The 12,850-nt window shown below is 36.5% G+C and overlaps 1 protein-coding gene across 2 annotated transcripts in view; it reads left to right on the plus strand.

The window, feature by feature from the left end:
- Positions 1-12,850, plus strand: part of LOC111149144 (replication factor C subunit 1) — a 76,470-nt gene that overhangs the window by 41,072 nt on the left and 22,548 nt on the right. For both annotated transcript variants that reach the window (XM_022506089.1, XM_022506090.1), the window contains exons 5-10: positions 2,318-2,550; positions 3,578-3,655; positions 6,815-6,892; positions 8,117-8,204; positions 9,389-9,672; positions 12,062-12,169. In XM_022506089.1, the coding sequence (XP_022361797.1) occupies positions 2,318-2,550; positions 3,578-3,655; positions 6,815-6,892; positions 8,117-8,204; positions 9,389-9,672; positions 12,062-12,169 (869 nt within the window). The remainder of the gene's footprint in view (positions 1-2,317; positions 2,551-3,577; positions 3,656-6,814; positions 6,893-8,116; positions 8,205-9,388; positions 9,673-12,061; positions 12,170-12,850) is intronic.

The raw sequence follows: 12,850 nt of genomic DNA on the forward strand, positions 1-12,850 counted from the left end.
ATTAAGGGTGATTTTCCTGGCTGTTGTACTTAGGTGGAAAACCATCCGAATCAGACACTTTTCCCCACATCTGGCAGAGACAGATTGTCAGATAGGGAGAACAGATATATGAGTGACTAAACCTAGTCTGTTGGCTGACTCTGGTTAATAGTAGTTAAACTGCAATCTGGTAAGTATATCAAACCATCAATGTACTTAGGAAGATTTACAAATGAATTTTTATTTTAACTGTGAAGGTAGATTGAACATGCTGAAGATAAATAAAATAAATATGCTTTAATTAAAATCTTTTGGTTTTGGTTTAAAACCTGCTTACTGTAAAAAACCTAGCTTAATAAGCAAAATGGAATTTGTTAAGCCGTTGTCATTTCTCAGTGAATGCAGGAATGAATCTTTAGCGTCTTAGTTTAAGCATGTTAGTTCGGCAAACTGATCAAGGGTTAGATTGACCCCCATCTTGATAAGTGCCCACTCCTGGTCCAGTTGTTGGTGGCAAGGAGTGTGGAATCATCTTATAAATTTTAGTATATGTGCTGCCGAAGCGAGCACGGAATCATCTTATAAATTTATCCATGACTATTGCTGGCCCTTGGAGGGTAGGTAGCCTGAGGTGTGAAATCTTTGGGAATTTGTAGTGAAGGAACAGTTCATTTGTAGTGAGTTTGCTTTAAGTGGTGGATTACTTTTTATGTTTAGTAATCAGAAACCTGTAAGGTTACACTTTGTAAAGTTTATAGTTCCATTTTAACATAATAATTAGAAGGTAAGACTAAATGCTTTTTGATTTTTACATATCTTAGGTATTTTCCTCTTTGAGATGACAACCACGGAGGCATAGTGCAGTGCCTGGCAAATGCTCTTGGTTCAGTGAGGGCGGACATGAGAGGAAGTGACTCACTCCTATGTGGTCTTGCACACCAGATTTATAAAGCGACCCCCTCCATTCCCATTGACCTAGTCTTCACAGTTGCCTTGTAGATTTTTCTTTTTATTGGATTTCTTTGGTTATTAGGCCAACGCAAAGAGCTTTGTATCTTGTGAATCACTGAACCAAACAAAAAAAAAAAAAGTTTATTTAGACCCTTTTGAGGTACATTGTGGTATCTAAGCATTAGAAAGACTAGAAGGCTTGGAAAAACTTTTTTTTTTTTTTTTAAAGATTTTATTTATTTATTTGACAGAGATCACAAGTAGGCAGAGAGGCAGGCAGAGAGAGAGAGAGAGAGGGAAGCAGGCTCCCCGCTGAGCAGGGAACCCGATGTGGGGCTCGATCCCAGGACTCTGGGATCATGACCTGAGCCGAAGGCAGAGGCTTTAACCCACTGAGCCACCCAGGCGCCCCTGGAAAAACTTTTAAAACCAGATGTTTAATGGGAACTTTTTAGAAAGATAAAATGTAACAAAACAAATGCTTAAAGTCTTAAATGAAGGGGTAGATATTGCTGGACAGTCCACCTTCATCTGTAGCCAGACTTCTTGCCACCTTTGCAAATGCCACCTCGTCCAAGGCATCAGCGTTTCTCCTGGAACAGCAGTAGCTTTCAGCATGGTCTTCCTGCATTCGCTTTACCTCTTGACAGTGTGTTCTCGGAAGGATAGGACTTAAGTTGGATCACTTAATACTCTGTTAAAAATTTTTCAGTGGGTTCCCATTCTAAATAGAAACTAACATTCTTTCCATGACCTAGAGAGTCCCACATGATTTGGCCCCTACCTCTGTCACCTTAACTCTAGTGCTGTAGCCCCTTCATTGTGCTGCAGTCACGATGACCGCCAAGCACACTCCCATTCATGCTTCTGCGCTTGCAGTTGTCGTTGCCTGAGCGGTCTTCAGTCTTCAGTGTTCATCAGAGCGGCTTTCCCTGACCACCATAACCGAAAGAGCACCCTCGTTGCTCTTTAATTCCTTCTTCCTATTTTACTTTTTCTTTATAGCAATTACAACTTGACAGCATGTATTTGTTTACTTCTCTTATCTTTTTCTTCTTCTAGACTCCAAGCTTCATGAGGTCAGGGATTTTGTCCTTTTTATTCACTGCTATGTCCTCAGTGTCAGCACATAATGGGTGCGCTAACTGTTCGTTGAATACATGCATAAATAAATATATTTGTGTACTCTGGGTGGTAATTGGCGGAAATTGTTTATTACATCTGTGATGCTGGTCAGTGTGGGGATGAGTATTGAATTCAGGAAATAGGAAGAAAAGAAATCAGCATTCTGTAGCTTTGGTTTGCTTTTTATAAATCTGGGGAAGTCATTGCTTTCTATAATTAGAATCGATGTTTTATCACAGTATTTGGTTATATTCCATTTAAGATGAAGAAGATGATTTTATGTGTAAGAAAGCAGCCTCTAAATCGAAAGAGAATGGAGGATCTACAAATAGTTATCTTGGAGCATCAAACATGAAAAAGAATGAAGAAAACACTAAAACCAAGAATAAACCTTTATCACCAATAAAACTTACCCGCACGTCAGTGCTTGATTATTTTGGAACTGGAAGTGTCCAAAGATCAGATAAGAAGATGGTAGCAAGCAAAAGAAAAGAGGTGAGTGTTTAACAGGCAAGCAAGAATGTTCAGGATTTGTACCCATTCACTGTTACATTAATAGAAAGTCAGATGTTAAAAATAGGTCAACATATTTTATTAATGAAAATAATTTTCCTGTGATTATGATAAAATACATTGCCATAATTTTAGATGATGAGGAAGTTAGAATATTGCACATTTAATTTTTTTTCTAAGATTTTATTTATTTGACAGAGCACAAGCGGGGGAAGTGCAGGCAGAGGGAGAGGGAGAAGCAGACTCCTCACTGAGTGGAAGCCTGATGTGGGGCTCGATCCCAGGACCCCACTGGCATCATGACCGACAGAGCCATCCATGTGCCCCTGCACATTTTTTTTTTTTTAATATTTGAAAGTGGGAAAAGATAATTTAAATCATAAGGATAGATTGTAATTCTTAGAGTTTAAGTACTTAGAATGCAAACTCACTTAACCATTGACCTCAGCCAGACCAAATTAGATGATGAGCTTGTTCCCAAATAGGTCGTAAGTATATAACTTACAAATAGGGCTTACCTGTTATACTTTTGACCTTTTTACTTTGGCTGAAGTTGGATTTATTTTTTTCTGAACATTTAGAAAAACAAGTACAGATAAGTTATAGTGAAAGTAATCTCCTGAATTCAGCCCTGCCCAATGGTGTGTGTTTGTTGATTTCATTAGTGCCTCCGTAGGATAAATGTGACCATTCACATGTACTGGTTTTTCAAAGTTCTGGACTATTTCTAAAGCCATGATGTTGATCTACAGGTCTTTTTGGGGGTACTTTTGAACATTTCTGTAGAATTAAGTGAGAACCATCTGTTTGTAGGATATTTGCTCATTAGGAAATTGGGTATGGTCAGGGAGTAGATGTGAACCTAACTTCTGGCTGGTGTGCACTGAGACTATTTTATAGCATAAACTTTTCTCTCATTGGTGTATTTAGTAAGCTACAGTCAAGAAAAAGCACCTAATTTTTAAGTTAAGGTTTATGCTGATCTTGCTTGATTTTCTTTGAAATATAGCCTTCACAAAACGCAGATGATTCCAGATTAAATGATGAAGCCATCGCCAAGCAAATGCAACTTGATGAGGATGCAGAGGTATTGGCATTTTGTTTAAGTATCATTAACAACTTTTGTACCTTGCTGTTTAGTCTACTCAGGCAGACACTTGGGATGTTCTAGTTTAATTATGGATTGACTCTTACTGTAAGAGTTGTGTGTGGAATAAGTTAAAATCTAATATATAAAAATCTAGATTTATGTAAAAGATAAATGATCAGAGCAGGGGATAATTACTTAAAAATTTATTGTTAGATTTCTTGAATGGAAGCCTTTTTTTAGTATAGCTAAAACAATTTAATTTGGTCATATCCATTTTCTTTTCACTATGGGCAATTTCAGTCCACTCCTGTGATGGTAAGTTCTGTGTATATGCTCATGATCCCTAGATCTATTCCAGAGTGCTCTCTTAAGTGGTAAACCTGTTATATTCATTCAACAAATACCGAGCATTACTGAGTGCATGGCACAGTTCTCGCTAGGTGTTGTTAAGGATACTGCAGTTAAAAAAAGTATCAGGTCATTATAAATGCTGTGAAGAAAAATAAAGGGATGGATAGATAGTTTTGGGGATGATTAGTGGGGTTATGAGTGTTCTGTTTTAAAAAGAGGGGTTAGGAACGCCCCACTGAGGAAGTGACATTGGGGAACAAAATGAAATGATAATGGTGGACCTTGGGGCTGACTACCTGGAGGAAGATTTCCTCTAAACAGAAAAGCAAGTGCTTTTCTTCAGAGAGAAACATTTGAGTTTGATGAATTTGGAAATCCTGTAAGTCATGACGAGTCTCTGGAACCTACCAAAAGGACTTGGAATAGTAAGGATTTTGGATTTTGGTCTCTGTGAAATAAGAAGCCATTGGAATGGTTGAATACAAAAGTGACATGACTTTATGGATCTTAAAAGAAAATTATTCTGGCTGCTGGGAGGCTAATAAACCATGGTGCGGAAAGATCAAAAGCAGATGAGTTAAAAAAAAAAAAAAAGGTGGGGGGCAGATAGTTTGGTGACTGTTATGGTTATGTAGGTGAGAGGAGATGTTGGCTTGTACCTTGGTGGTAATGGAAGGGATGGTGAGAAGTGTTTGTAATCTGTACATGCTTTGAAGGTGCAGCCTTGCAGTTGTTGCTGACAGATTGGGTGTAAGGTATGAGGGAAAGAAGATGCAAAGATGACTCCATGTTCTTTGGCTTGAGCAACTAGATAAATGGTGATATCATTTTTTAAGGTGAAGACTGGTACAAAGAAAAGAATTAGGTTTTGGACATGTTGAGTTTGAGATGTCTAATAGGTTTCAAAATGGAGGTGCAGAGAGTAGGTGTTTAGATAGAGGAATCTGGAGCTGCGGGTCCAGGACAGGGTACGGAGTCGGGAAGGGGATTCTAAACTGAAGATGTATATTTGGGGACATTAGCAGTTGAATGGTATTGGAAACCAGTGTAACTGGATGAGATCAGGGGGATAGTATATAAGCAGAAAAGAAGTCTCAAGATTGAACTCTAGGGTTCTGTTAACATGTAGAGGTCAGGAGGAGGAGGATGATCCAACAAAGGAGATTTAAGAAAGTGGCTAGTGAAGTAGGAAAATGAGGAAAGCTTGGTATTTTCTGGAAGCAAAATGAAAATATATTTCAGGGAGGAGTGTTTGTCTCTGTCAGAGGCTCCAGACCCGATGACTGAACAACCCCCCTTTCCTGTTCATGAGCATAGGGATCACTTTCTCATACTTCTTAAACTGTATTAGAAACCCCTCCTACATACTGAGTCGCACCCCATTTTTTAAACATGCATTATAATTGCTATTTATGTGTTTCCCTCCTTGTAGGCTTTAAGCTCCCCCCGTGTGGGCTGTTTATGTTTCACTCAACCTTTGTGACATCAGTGCTTATTTCGGGGCTTGGCATAGAAAAGCCTCTTAGTAAATATTGCGAGAGAACAGTATCCAGTTTTCTGAACTATATCTGATCACATTTTATCACTTTGACAGTTTGTAGTTTATGTTTTCAAAATCTTTTCCATCTTACTCGATTACACTGAATTACATGAACTCTGGTGCCATTTACATTTTTTCTGTTCTGGCTTCTCAGATCCTTTTTACTAGAAGGATACTATGTAGTGTGAAATTTTGGAAAAATAGTGTAGAGTTCAACTAGGAATCCTTGCCGGGCAATTGGAGGTTTAGAGTTTGAAAGACCTTTCGATGATGAAGATCTTTCATACTGTTACAGCATTAGATATGTAGCTCAGTTACGGTGAGTATATATTAGGCAATGGAATGTATTAATGTGCATCTGTCTGGCTTGCTTATGGCTCCGTGCAGCTCGAGTTCATTTTAGAAAAAACAAGAAAATGCTTGGTTACTGTGTTCTCATCAGGTATATGCCAATTTCCAAGCCTTTTCTTTTGGTTTGGATGGATTTGGAGGTTCTTTCCTTTGTTTGAATAATATAGGGAGGCTTTTGTTTGCTGTTACATTAAGCCATTTTATCAGGGGCCATATTACCAGTCAGTTTGTAAATGAGAACTATATTCCACTGCTACACATTCTTTTCTGGAAAAGCTACATTTTACTGCAAATGAAAACACTAGAAATAACAACAATGTAATTATAGTATCTGTGTGTTACATTAGCCATGTTAGGAAAACTTCTGATATGATGACTTAAATTTTCAGAAGTCAGAACAGATACATTTGAATTGGTGATTGAAAATTAGAATTTGATGATTATAAGTGGTAGTTACATTTGTATATTGCATACAAAGAAAATATAATTTTCTTGATTTCTTACTTTTTTTGTGTGTGCCCTTCAGCCTATTGTTTTTCTGTTAGGGTGAGATTCTTTTGAGAGCTCTTTGTAGAGTTCAAAATAAATAGAAATAAGAGATCTGTAAGTGTTGTATTGGGACTGTTAAGAAAAAAGCTATAGACTTTGAACTTTATAAGTGAGAAATGTGACTAAAAATATGTTCGATTTGTCTGTTTCACCTGTAAAACTAGAAATAAATTGTTCTGAAATCTAATTTGGCTTAATGAAGCAAACCTGTGATTTTGTGAACTATTAATATTAAGGAGAAGAATGTCATACTTTCTGGAAAATGTTTTTTCCAGTTTCTTATAAGTATCATGACTCAAGCACTTAAAAACTTTAATTTACAGAAAGAAAAAAAGCAACTTTTATTCTGTTGATACTTTTTACAGCTGGAGAGACAGCTGCATGAAGATGAAGAGTTTGCCAGAACTTTAGCCATGTTGGACGAAGAACCCAAGACCAAAAAGGTAGTCTTTCACCAGGCTGATTGTTTGCACTCGGAGTATACACTGCAGATCAGGGTTCCCTTTCATACCTGTGTATTCTAGGCTCTGGAGATACAACCATGAGTCACTCTTCTAGAAAGAAGCTAAAGTATTTTAATCTATAAAATCTATAAAAATGTTTTTGAAGAAGCTCATCAAGAAACTTATCCTTGCTAAAGGAAGGTTGATCGAGCCAAAGCCAACCACAACCTTTCTTCACAAAACAATGAATTATAACTTTTACTTTCTCTGTCACAAATGGGTTCTTATGTACTTGTTTGGAGAATAACACTTACAAAGGTTCCTAAGGAACGTAAAGGTTAATCACTTTAATGTTAATTACTGTCTTTTTGGGAGCACAGTTTTGCTGTTTCTAGTTAGGTCACTTTAAGATCTGTGTTAGGACAGTCTCAAATAATAATGAGTATATTTTTGGGAATCTTTAAAAGCATTGGTTTTTTTTTTTTTTTTAATCACTTGATCTCCAAAAAATTGGCCTTGTTTCCATTGAATCATATTCTATTACTATTGTCAGTATCAATATCTGACTATTTTAAAAGATTTTACAGAAGGTGGGTATAAGACAATAAAGAGTTGGGGGGACTTTGTATTTGAAAAGCCTTACTCTCCCAAAGGCATTCAAGTTATAGTTATCAAAAAAAAAAAAAAAAAAAAAAAAAATACTGTGTTATACATCCCAGTTTGTGACCTCTTCGTAAAATGGAGATTTGAAGAGCAGTGGGGAGAGTGGATTTTTTTTTTTTCCTCTCTTGAGAATGTGCTCTGTCTTCTTTTGAGCTTTAGATTGTTTTTTTAGTTTAGTCTTTTGGGTTTAGATTTTAGTTTTTAGTTGTATAATACTAACAATTTGAGAATTGAGATGAAAGAAACAGAAGCAAGTCTTCCCTTCTCACAAGTTGGGAACAACTGTGATAATTTTTTATAGATGTATTTTTTACAACTTTTCATCAGTTTCTTCATCTGTAAAGTTAAACGTAAGAAAAAAATGCTTCATTTTGCTCAGAAGGTATAGGGATGAATGAATAAAAATTTATTGTATGTCTTCTTGCTTTGGAAGGTGACCCTTAATCTTAGAATTAAAACTTAAATTAATTAAATTAAAACTTTGGTCAATTTTAACAACATATTTTTGTGGTAGTAGTTTTCTTATTATTTGTCACATTTGACACTTAGAAATTTTCTTAGGCTCAGAAGGACCCAGGAGAGAGAGAAGCATTTTCATCTGTCCAAGCCAATTTAAGTAAAGCAGGAAAACATAAATCTCCTCATAAAGGTAATGCTAACAGAGGAAAGTAAGCTGGAACATTTACAGAAGAAAATTCATGATAACTTGTTTAAACATTCTATTCAGTAATTGCCTTGTATTGTTCGGTAGACATTATTTCATAGGAGTATTGAAGCATGTTCTTCTTAGATACTTTGAAAGCTGTATTTGGATATTAGCTGGTGTTGAATGCCTGTCTATGATTGTTGTAAAAAATGTATTTTGGTTCTTGGTTTCACGTTAATGGTAATTTCTAAGTGTAGCGCAAAATATGGGCCTCGGTGTATCATGGCAGAGAACTAGATGTTTTGAGCTCATAGAGTTGACTCATAGTTGTCCAGGTCATCTGAATCTCTCTTGCTGATTGTTTGTAGGGTTTATTTTTTACTGGTCCTGATAATCTAAGCATCTGCTAGTATAGATGGTCTTAATCCTGTAAGTAAATTCATTCATATAGTCTTGAAATTACAGGATTTGGGGCTTTTAGACTATATTACAAACACAGAAATTTAAAAAAAATATTTATTTATTTGAGAGAGTGTCCTCGGGTGAGCAGGGAAAGGGAGAGAATGGGAGGGAGAGGGTCCGTTTTCTCTGTGTTAAGTTTCTTCTACTCAGTAAGTTTCCTCTGTGTTAGGTTTCAGGTCATTGAAGTTTATCTATGGAGTAAAGGCCATGTCCTTAGATGTAGTTTACTATATCATTTGAAGTGATGAGTCATTTTTATTTATTTATTTATTTTGGTGGGGGTGGGGAGGGGCAGGGGGAGAGAGAGAATCTTAAGCAGGCCCCACGCCCAGTGCAGAGCCTGACATGGGGTTGATCTCACAACCCTAAGAGCCTGACCTGAGCCGAAATCAAGAGTAGGATTCTTAACTGATGCCCCATAAGTCATTTATAGCTGCCCCTTAAGTCATTTATATTTCAAAAGTTATAACAGGCACCCCATTAGTCATTTATATCTAAAAAGACAGATCCTTTAATTTGAACTGGTTATATAAAAATGCACAAATGTTTAATTTTTTAAAAAGTGTTCTGTGTAAAGAACTAAAATCTTAATGTGAATGTTAAGAAATCATGATATGACATTGTATGCTACTAAGATTATTCAGTTGAAAAATGAAAAAAAAAAATCTTGATTTGGGGAACGTTTTTTCCCAAAACAATAGTCATAATGTTTTCTTTCTTCCTAGTAAAAACAGAACAATTTTCAGATGACAGAAAGAACTGCAGTCCCAAGAAGCAATCTAAATGTGAAAGTTTGATAGGATCTCAGCAACATTTGAAGTCGTCCCCTCACAAAATAGGAGAAACTTCTCCAAAAGCCAGTTCCAAGGTGGCCCTTTTGAAAAAAAGGGGAGAGAGTTCTTATAAAGAAACAGAGCCTATGGCTTCAAAAAGAAAAGAAAATGCTGTTGAATTAAAAGGACAGACAAAAACTCCTAAGAAACCCAAAAGTTCTCCAGCTAAAAAAGAGGTAGAAATTTTCTAAAAGTGTATCATTTGGGGGCTATGTGTTGATTTGGGTTTGACTGTTTTCAAGTTTTATTTTTAGCCTTATAAATCATTATAGCACTTTTAAGCTATCTGACTTAGATGCTGTTATACAGTGCAGCTTATTAGTATAGCTGAACTAGCCAGTATTTATTATTGAGTGTATTGGAGATTGCGCTAATACATACGATATCTCATGTAATCTTCACAACGACCCTGTAAGATGACTTACTTTTATTATTTAGTTTTTGGTGAGGAAACAGTCTGATGATAGAGTTCAGTAACTTTTCCAAGATCATGCAGCTAGTAAGTAGCAGAGCCAACTTTAAACTTGTCCTCTGAGGCCCAGAAAACAGCAGTATAATAACACGGTGGCTCTGAGCACGGACTCTGGAGCCATTGTCAAATCACGTAGCCCCGCTATGGAGCAGATGTGTTACTTCCTTTCTCTTCAGTTTGGTTTCCTTGTTTGTGAAAATAGGGATAATAACAGTATCTGAGTTAATATTGAAATATTGGAATAGTGCCTGGTACATACTAAGTGCTATGTTTTTGCTATTATTATTAAAATCATTTGGATTTGTCCTGAGGGTACCCCTTTTTGCTCTTGTGTAACGGTGTTGAAATAATGAAATCATTTGCAAAGGCAAGAAACAATGAAATAATGCAGAATGTTTTTCAAAATCTTTGTTCACGTGTATGTTTGAGAATTGAGTGGTTTCTTCGAATCTGTAATTTGGGACCAACTAAGATTTGTAGTGAGAAGCCACTATTCCTTCAAGCCTCTTAGGCACATAAAATTAAAAGTAGAATATTGTCTATTTTAACTGCTCATCACCATTATTTTTTAGTGCAGAACAGTGAAATGGTGATTTCTAGATGCTTTTGTGTGTGGTTAGTGCTCATAAATATAGTTAAGGGAACAATTAACTTTTTGGTCTCCAGTTTTTCTTCACTAAATACTTACCTGGTGGATGGATGTTTTCTTCAGGCACACTAAGTATGTTCATTTTATAGAGGCCGGTCTATTTTTATTAAAGGAGAAGAAACCTTTAAATGTTACTTTACTCTTCACCTTATTTTTCAAAGTTGGAATAGAAATGACTTAGAACTTTTACTTTTAGCAGTTTGGAGAATATCTGAGGGTTTAATAAATTCAGTCTTCCTTGGTTAAATTTGGACTTCATAAATGGGTGTGTTTCAAAGTTACTTTATAAGTGGTTTATAATTCAGAAGTATATTTTTTGTAGAATTAATGTTATAAATGAATAATTTTCCCATTTTGGTATGCATTGGATTCTCCTGTGAAGCTTGTTAAATATATGGTTTTGTAGTCTGGGCAGGTATATTTTAATAAGCTCAGATGGATACGAATGCCCTCCAGTGTTTGAGAACCACTGTTAAAAAAGTAGGGTTAGAGTTTGGGAGCAGCCTCTGATGACTTACGTATAGCCACAGAGGCTTACTTATTTTATTGATTAAAATTATTTTTATAAGAGTTATATTTTTTCAATTCTCAAAGGGATTTGAACTGGCTTATAAGTTTAAAAAATGGAAAATAGGAAGTAGAAAAAACATGAGACCATTCTTGTAGTGGTTCTCAGATCAGAATTATCTAGGATGTTTTTCCCCCAAATACACATGCCCTAGCCATACCCCATATCTCTGATTCAGAAAATTGGAGTGAGTCCAAGGATATATAGTTTGAAAAGTTTACCCAGAATTTTCTGAGATAGACCCTTAGTAAGGTCTCCTGAGAGAAACAGAATAGGAGAGATTAAACCTGGAAGGGAGGTGGTGGCGTATGGAAATGTATCAGCTTTCTGGAACAAAGCTTGCCTGTTGTTTGAACCTGCTGTAAATGAAGCCATCAGTTCTCAGCCTGTTGTGCTCATATACTCAGAGGTATAGGGCCATTTACTTTGTTTGAGGGGTGTGCAAGGGTATGGGATAACATGGGGTATCTTCTTGTGTGATCAAGTATACTTGAGGGAAAATTAATTTTTTCATTGAAATATGCATGAATATATTTATGGAAAAGAACTTGAAATTCACATGAATTTTTGAAATAAAGTATACTTTTTTTGTTTCTCTGTTTGGGGGTAGCAATTTGGCTCGTATACCTAATCTTGCATTAGGCCCTTGCAGTATGTGCCTTTAGAGAGTCAAAAAGCTTGAGAAGAGCTGATGCAGGGAGGTGTATAAGCCAGGCGTGTCTAAACTGGGAAGTACCTGTGTAGCTAAAATGTTAATTTCAGGACCAAAGATAGAAGTGACTTAATTTTATTTAGTGATACATATTTTTAATTTTACATGAATTTTGCATGACTTTATTCAGTTGTTTTTTGTTTTTTTTTCCCCTTTCCCCAAAGTCTATAAGTCCTGAAGATTCTGAGAAGAGACGCACTAATTATCAAGCTTATCGAAGCTACTTAAATCGAGAAGGTCCCAAAGCTCTGGGCTCCAAAGAAATACCGAAGGTATGAATGTTGAGAGGCAGGCTAGTCTGTCAGGGCCTCTGGCTGCTGGGTCCATGTATGTATTCACTGTGTTCCCAGCAGTAGATAATTGATAAATTAACAGTTAACACAAGGGTGCCTGGCTGGCCTAGTCTCTGTGGAATGTGTGACTCTTGGTCTCAGGGCTGTGAGGTTGAGCCCCCCTGTCGGAGGTTAGAGAGTACTTAAAAAAATTTAACAGAAAAGCCTTAGTCACCATCTTTGTGATTTAGGGATATTTATTTGTGTTACGAATTACAGCTTGATTGTATAAAGAAGAATTTTCCTTTAAGTAATCCACAACCCTAGAGGGGCTCAGTTTTGGGGAATATGGTGGTCATAAGACCAGTACTTTTTGCTGATAGTATGGACCCACCAGAAAGGGAGATTGAAGCATACCAGAAAGAGAAGGATAATCAAATGTAGTATGAGGTTTCTGAGGCGGTAGAAAGGGAGAGGAATCAGATCACAAATGGAAATTAGTAGTTTCCTGATAAAAAAGGGGTAAGGGTGAATGTTAAGGGGCTGATGGGTTGTGTAGGAGGCTAGGGGAAGGTGTTAGCCTTGCCTCTTGCATGTGGTGTAAGACAGACTCTAAGAAAGACTCAGCAAGCTCATCTGCTTGAGGGGACTTTTTTTTTTTTTAAGATTTTGTTTATTTGA

This window comes from Enhydra lutris, unplaced genomic scaffold (genome assembly GCF_002288905.1).
Source record: "Enhydra lutris kenyoni isolate GAN:26980312 unplaced genomic scaffold, ASM228890v2 scaffoldscaffold21, whole genome shotgun sequence".
Lineage (NCBI taxonomy): Eukaryota > Metazoa > Chordata > Mammalia > Carnivora > Mustelidae > Enhydra > Enhydra lutris.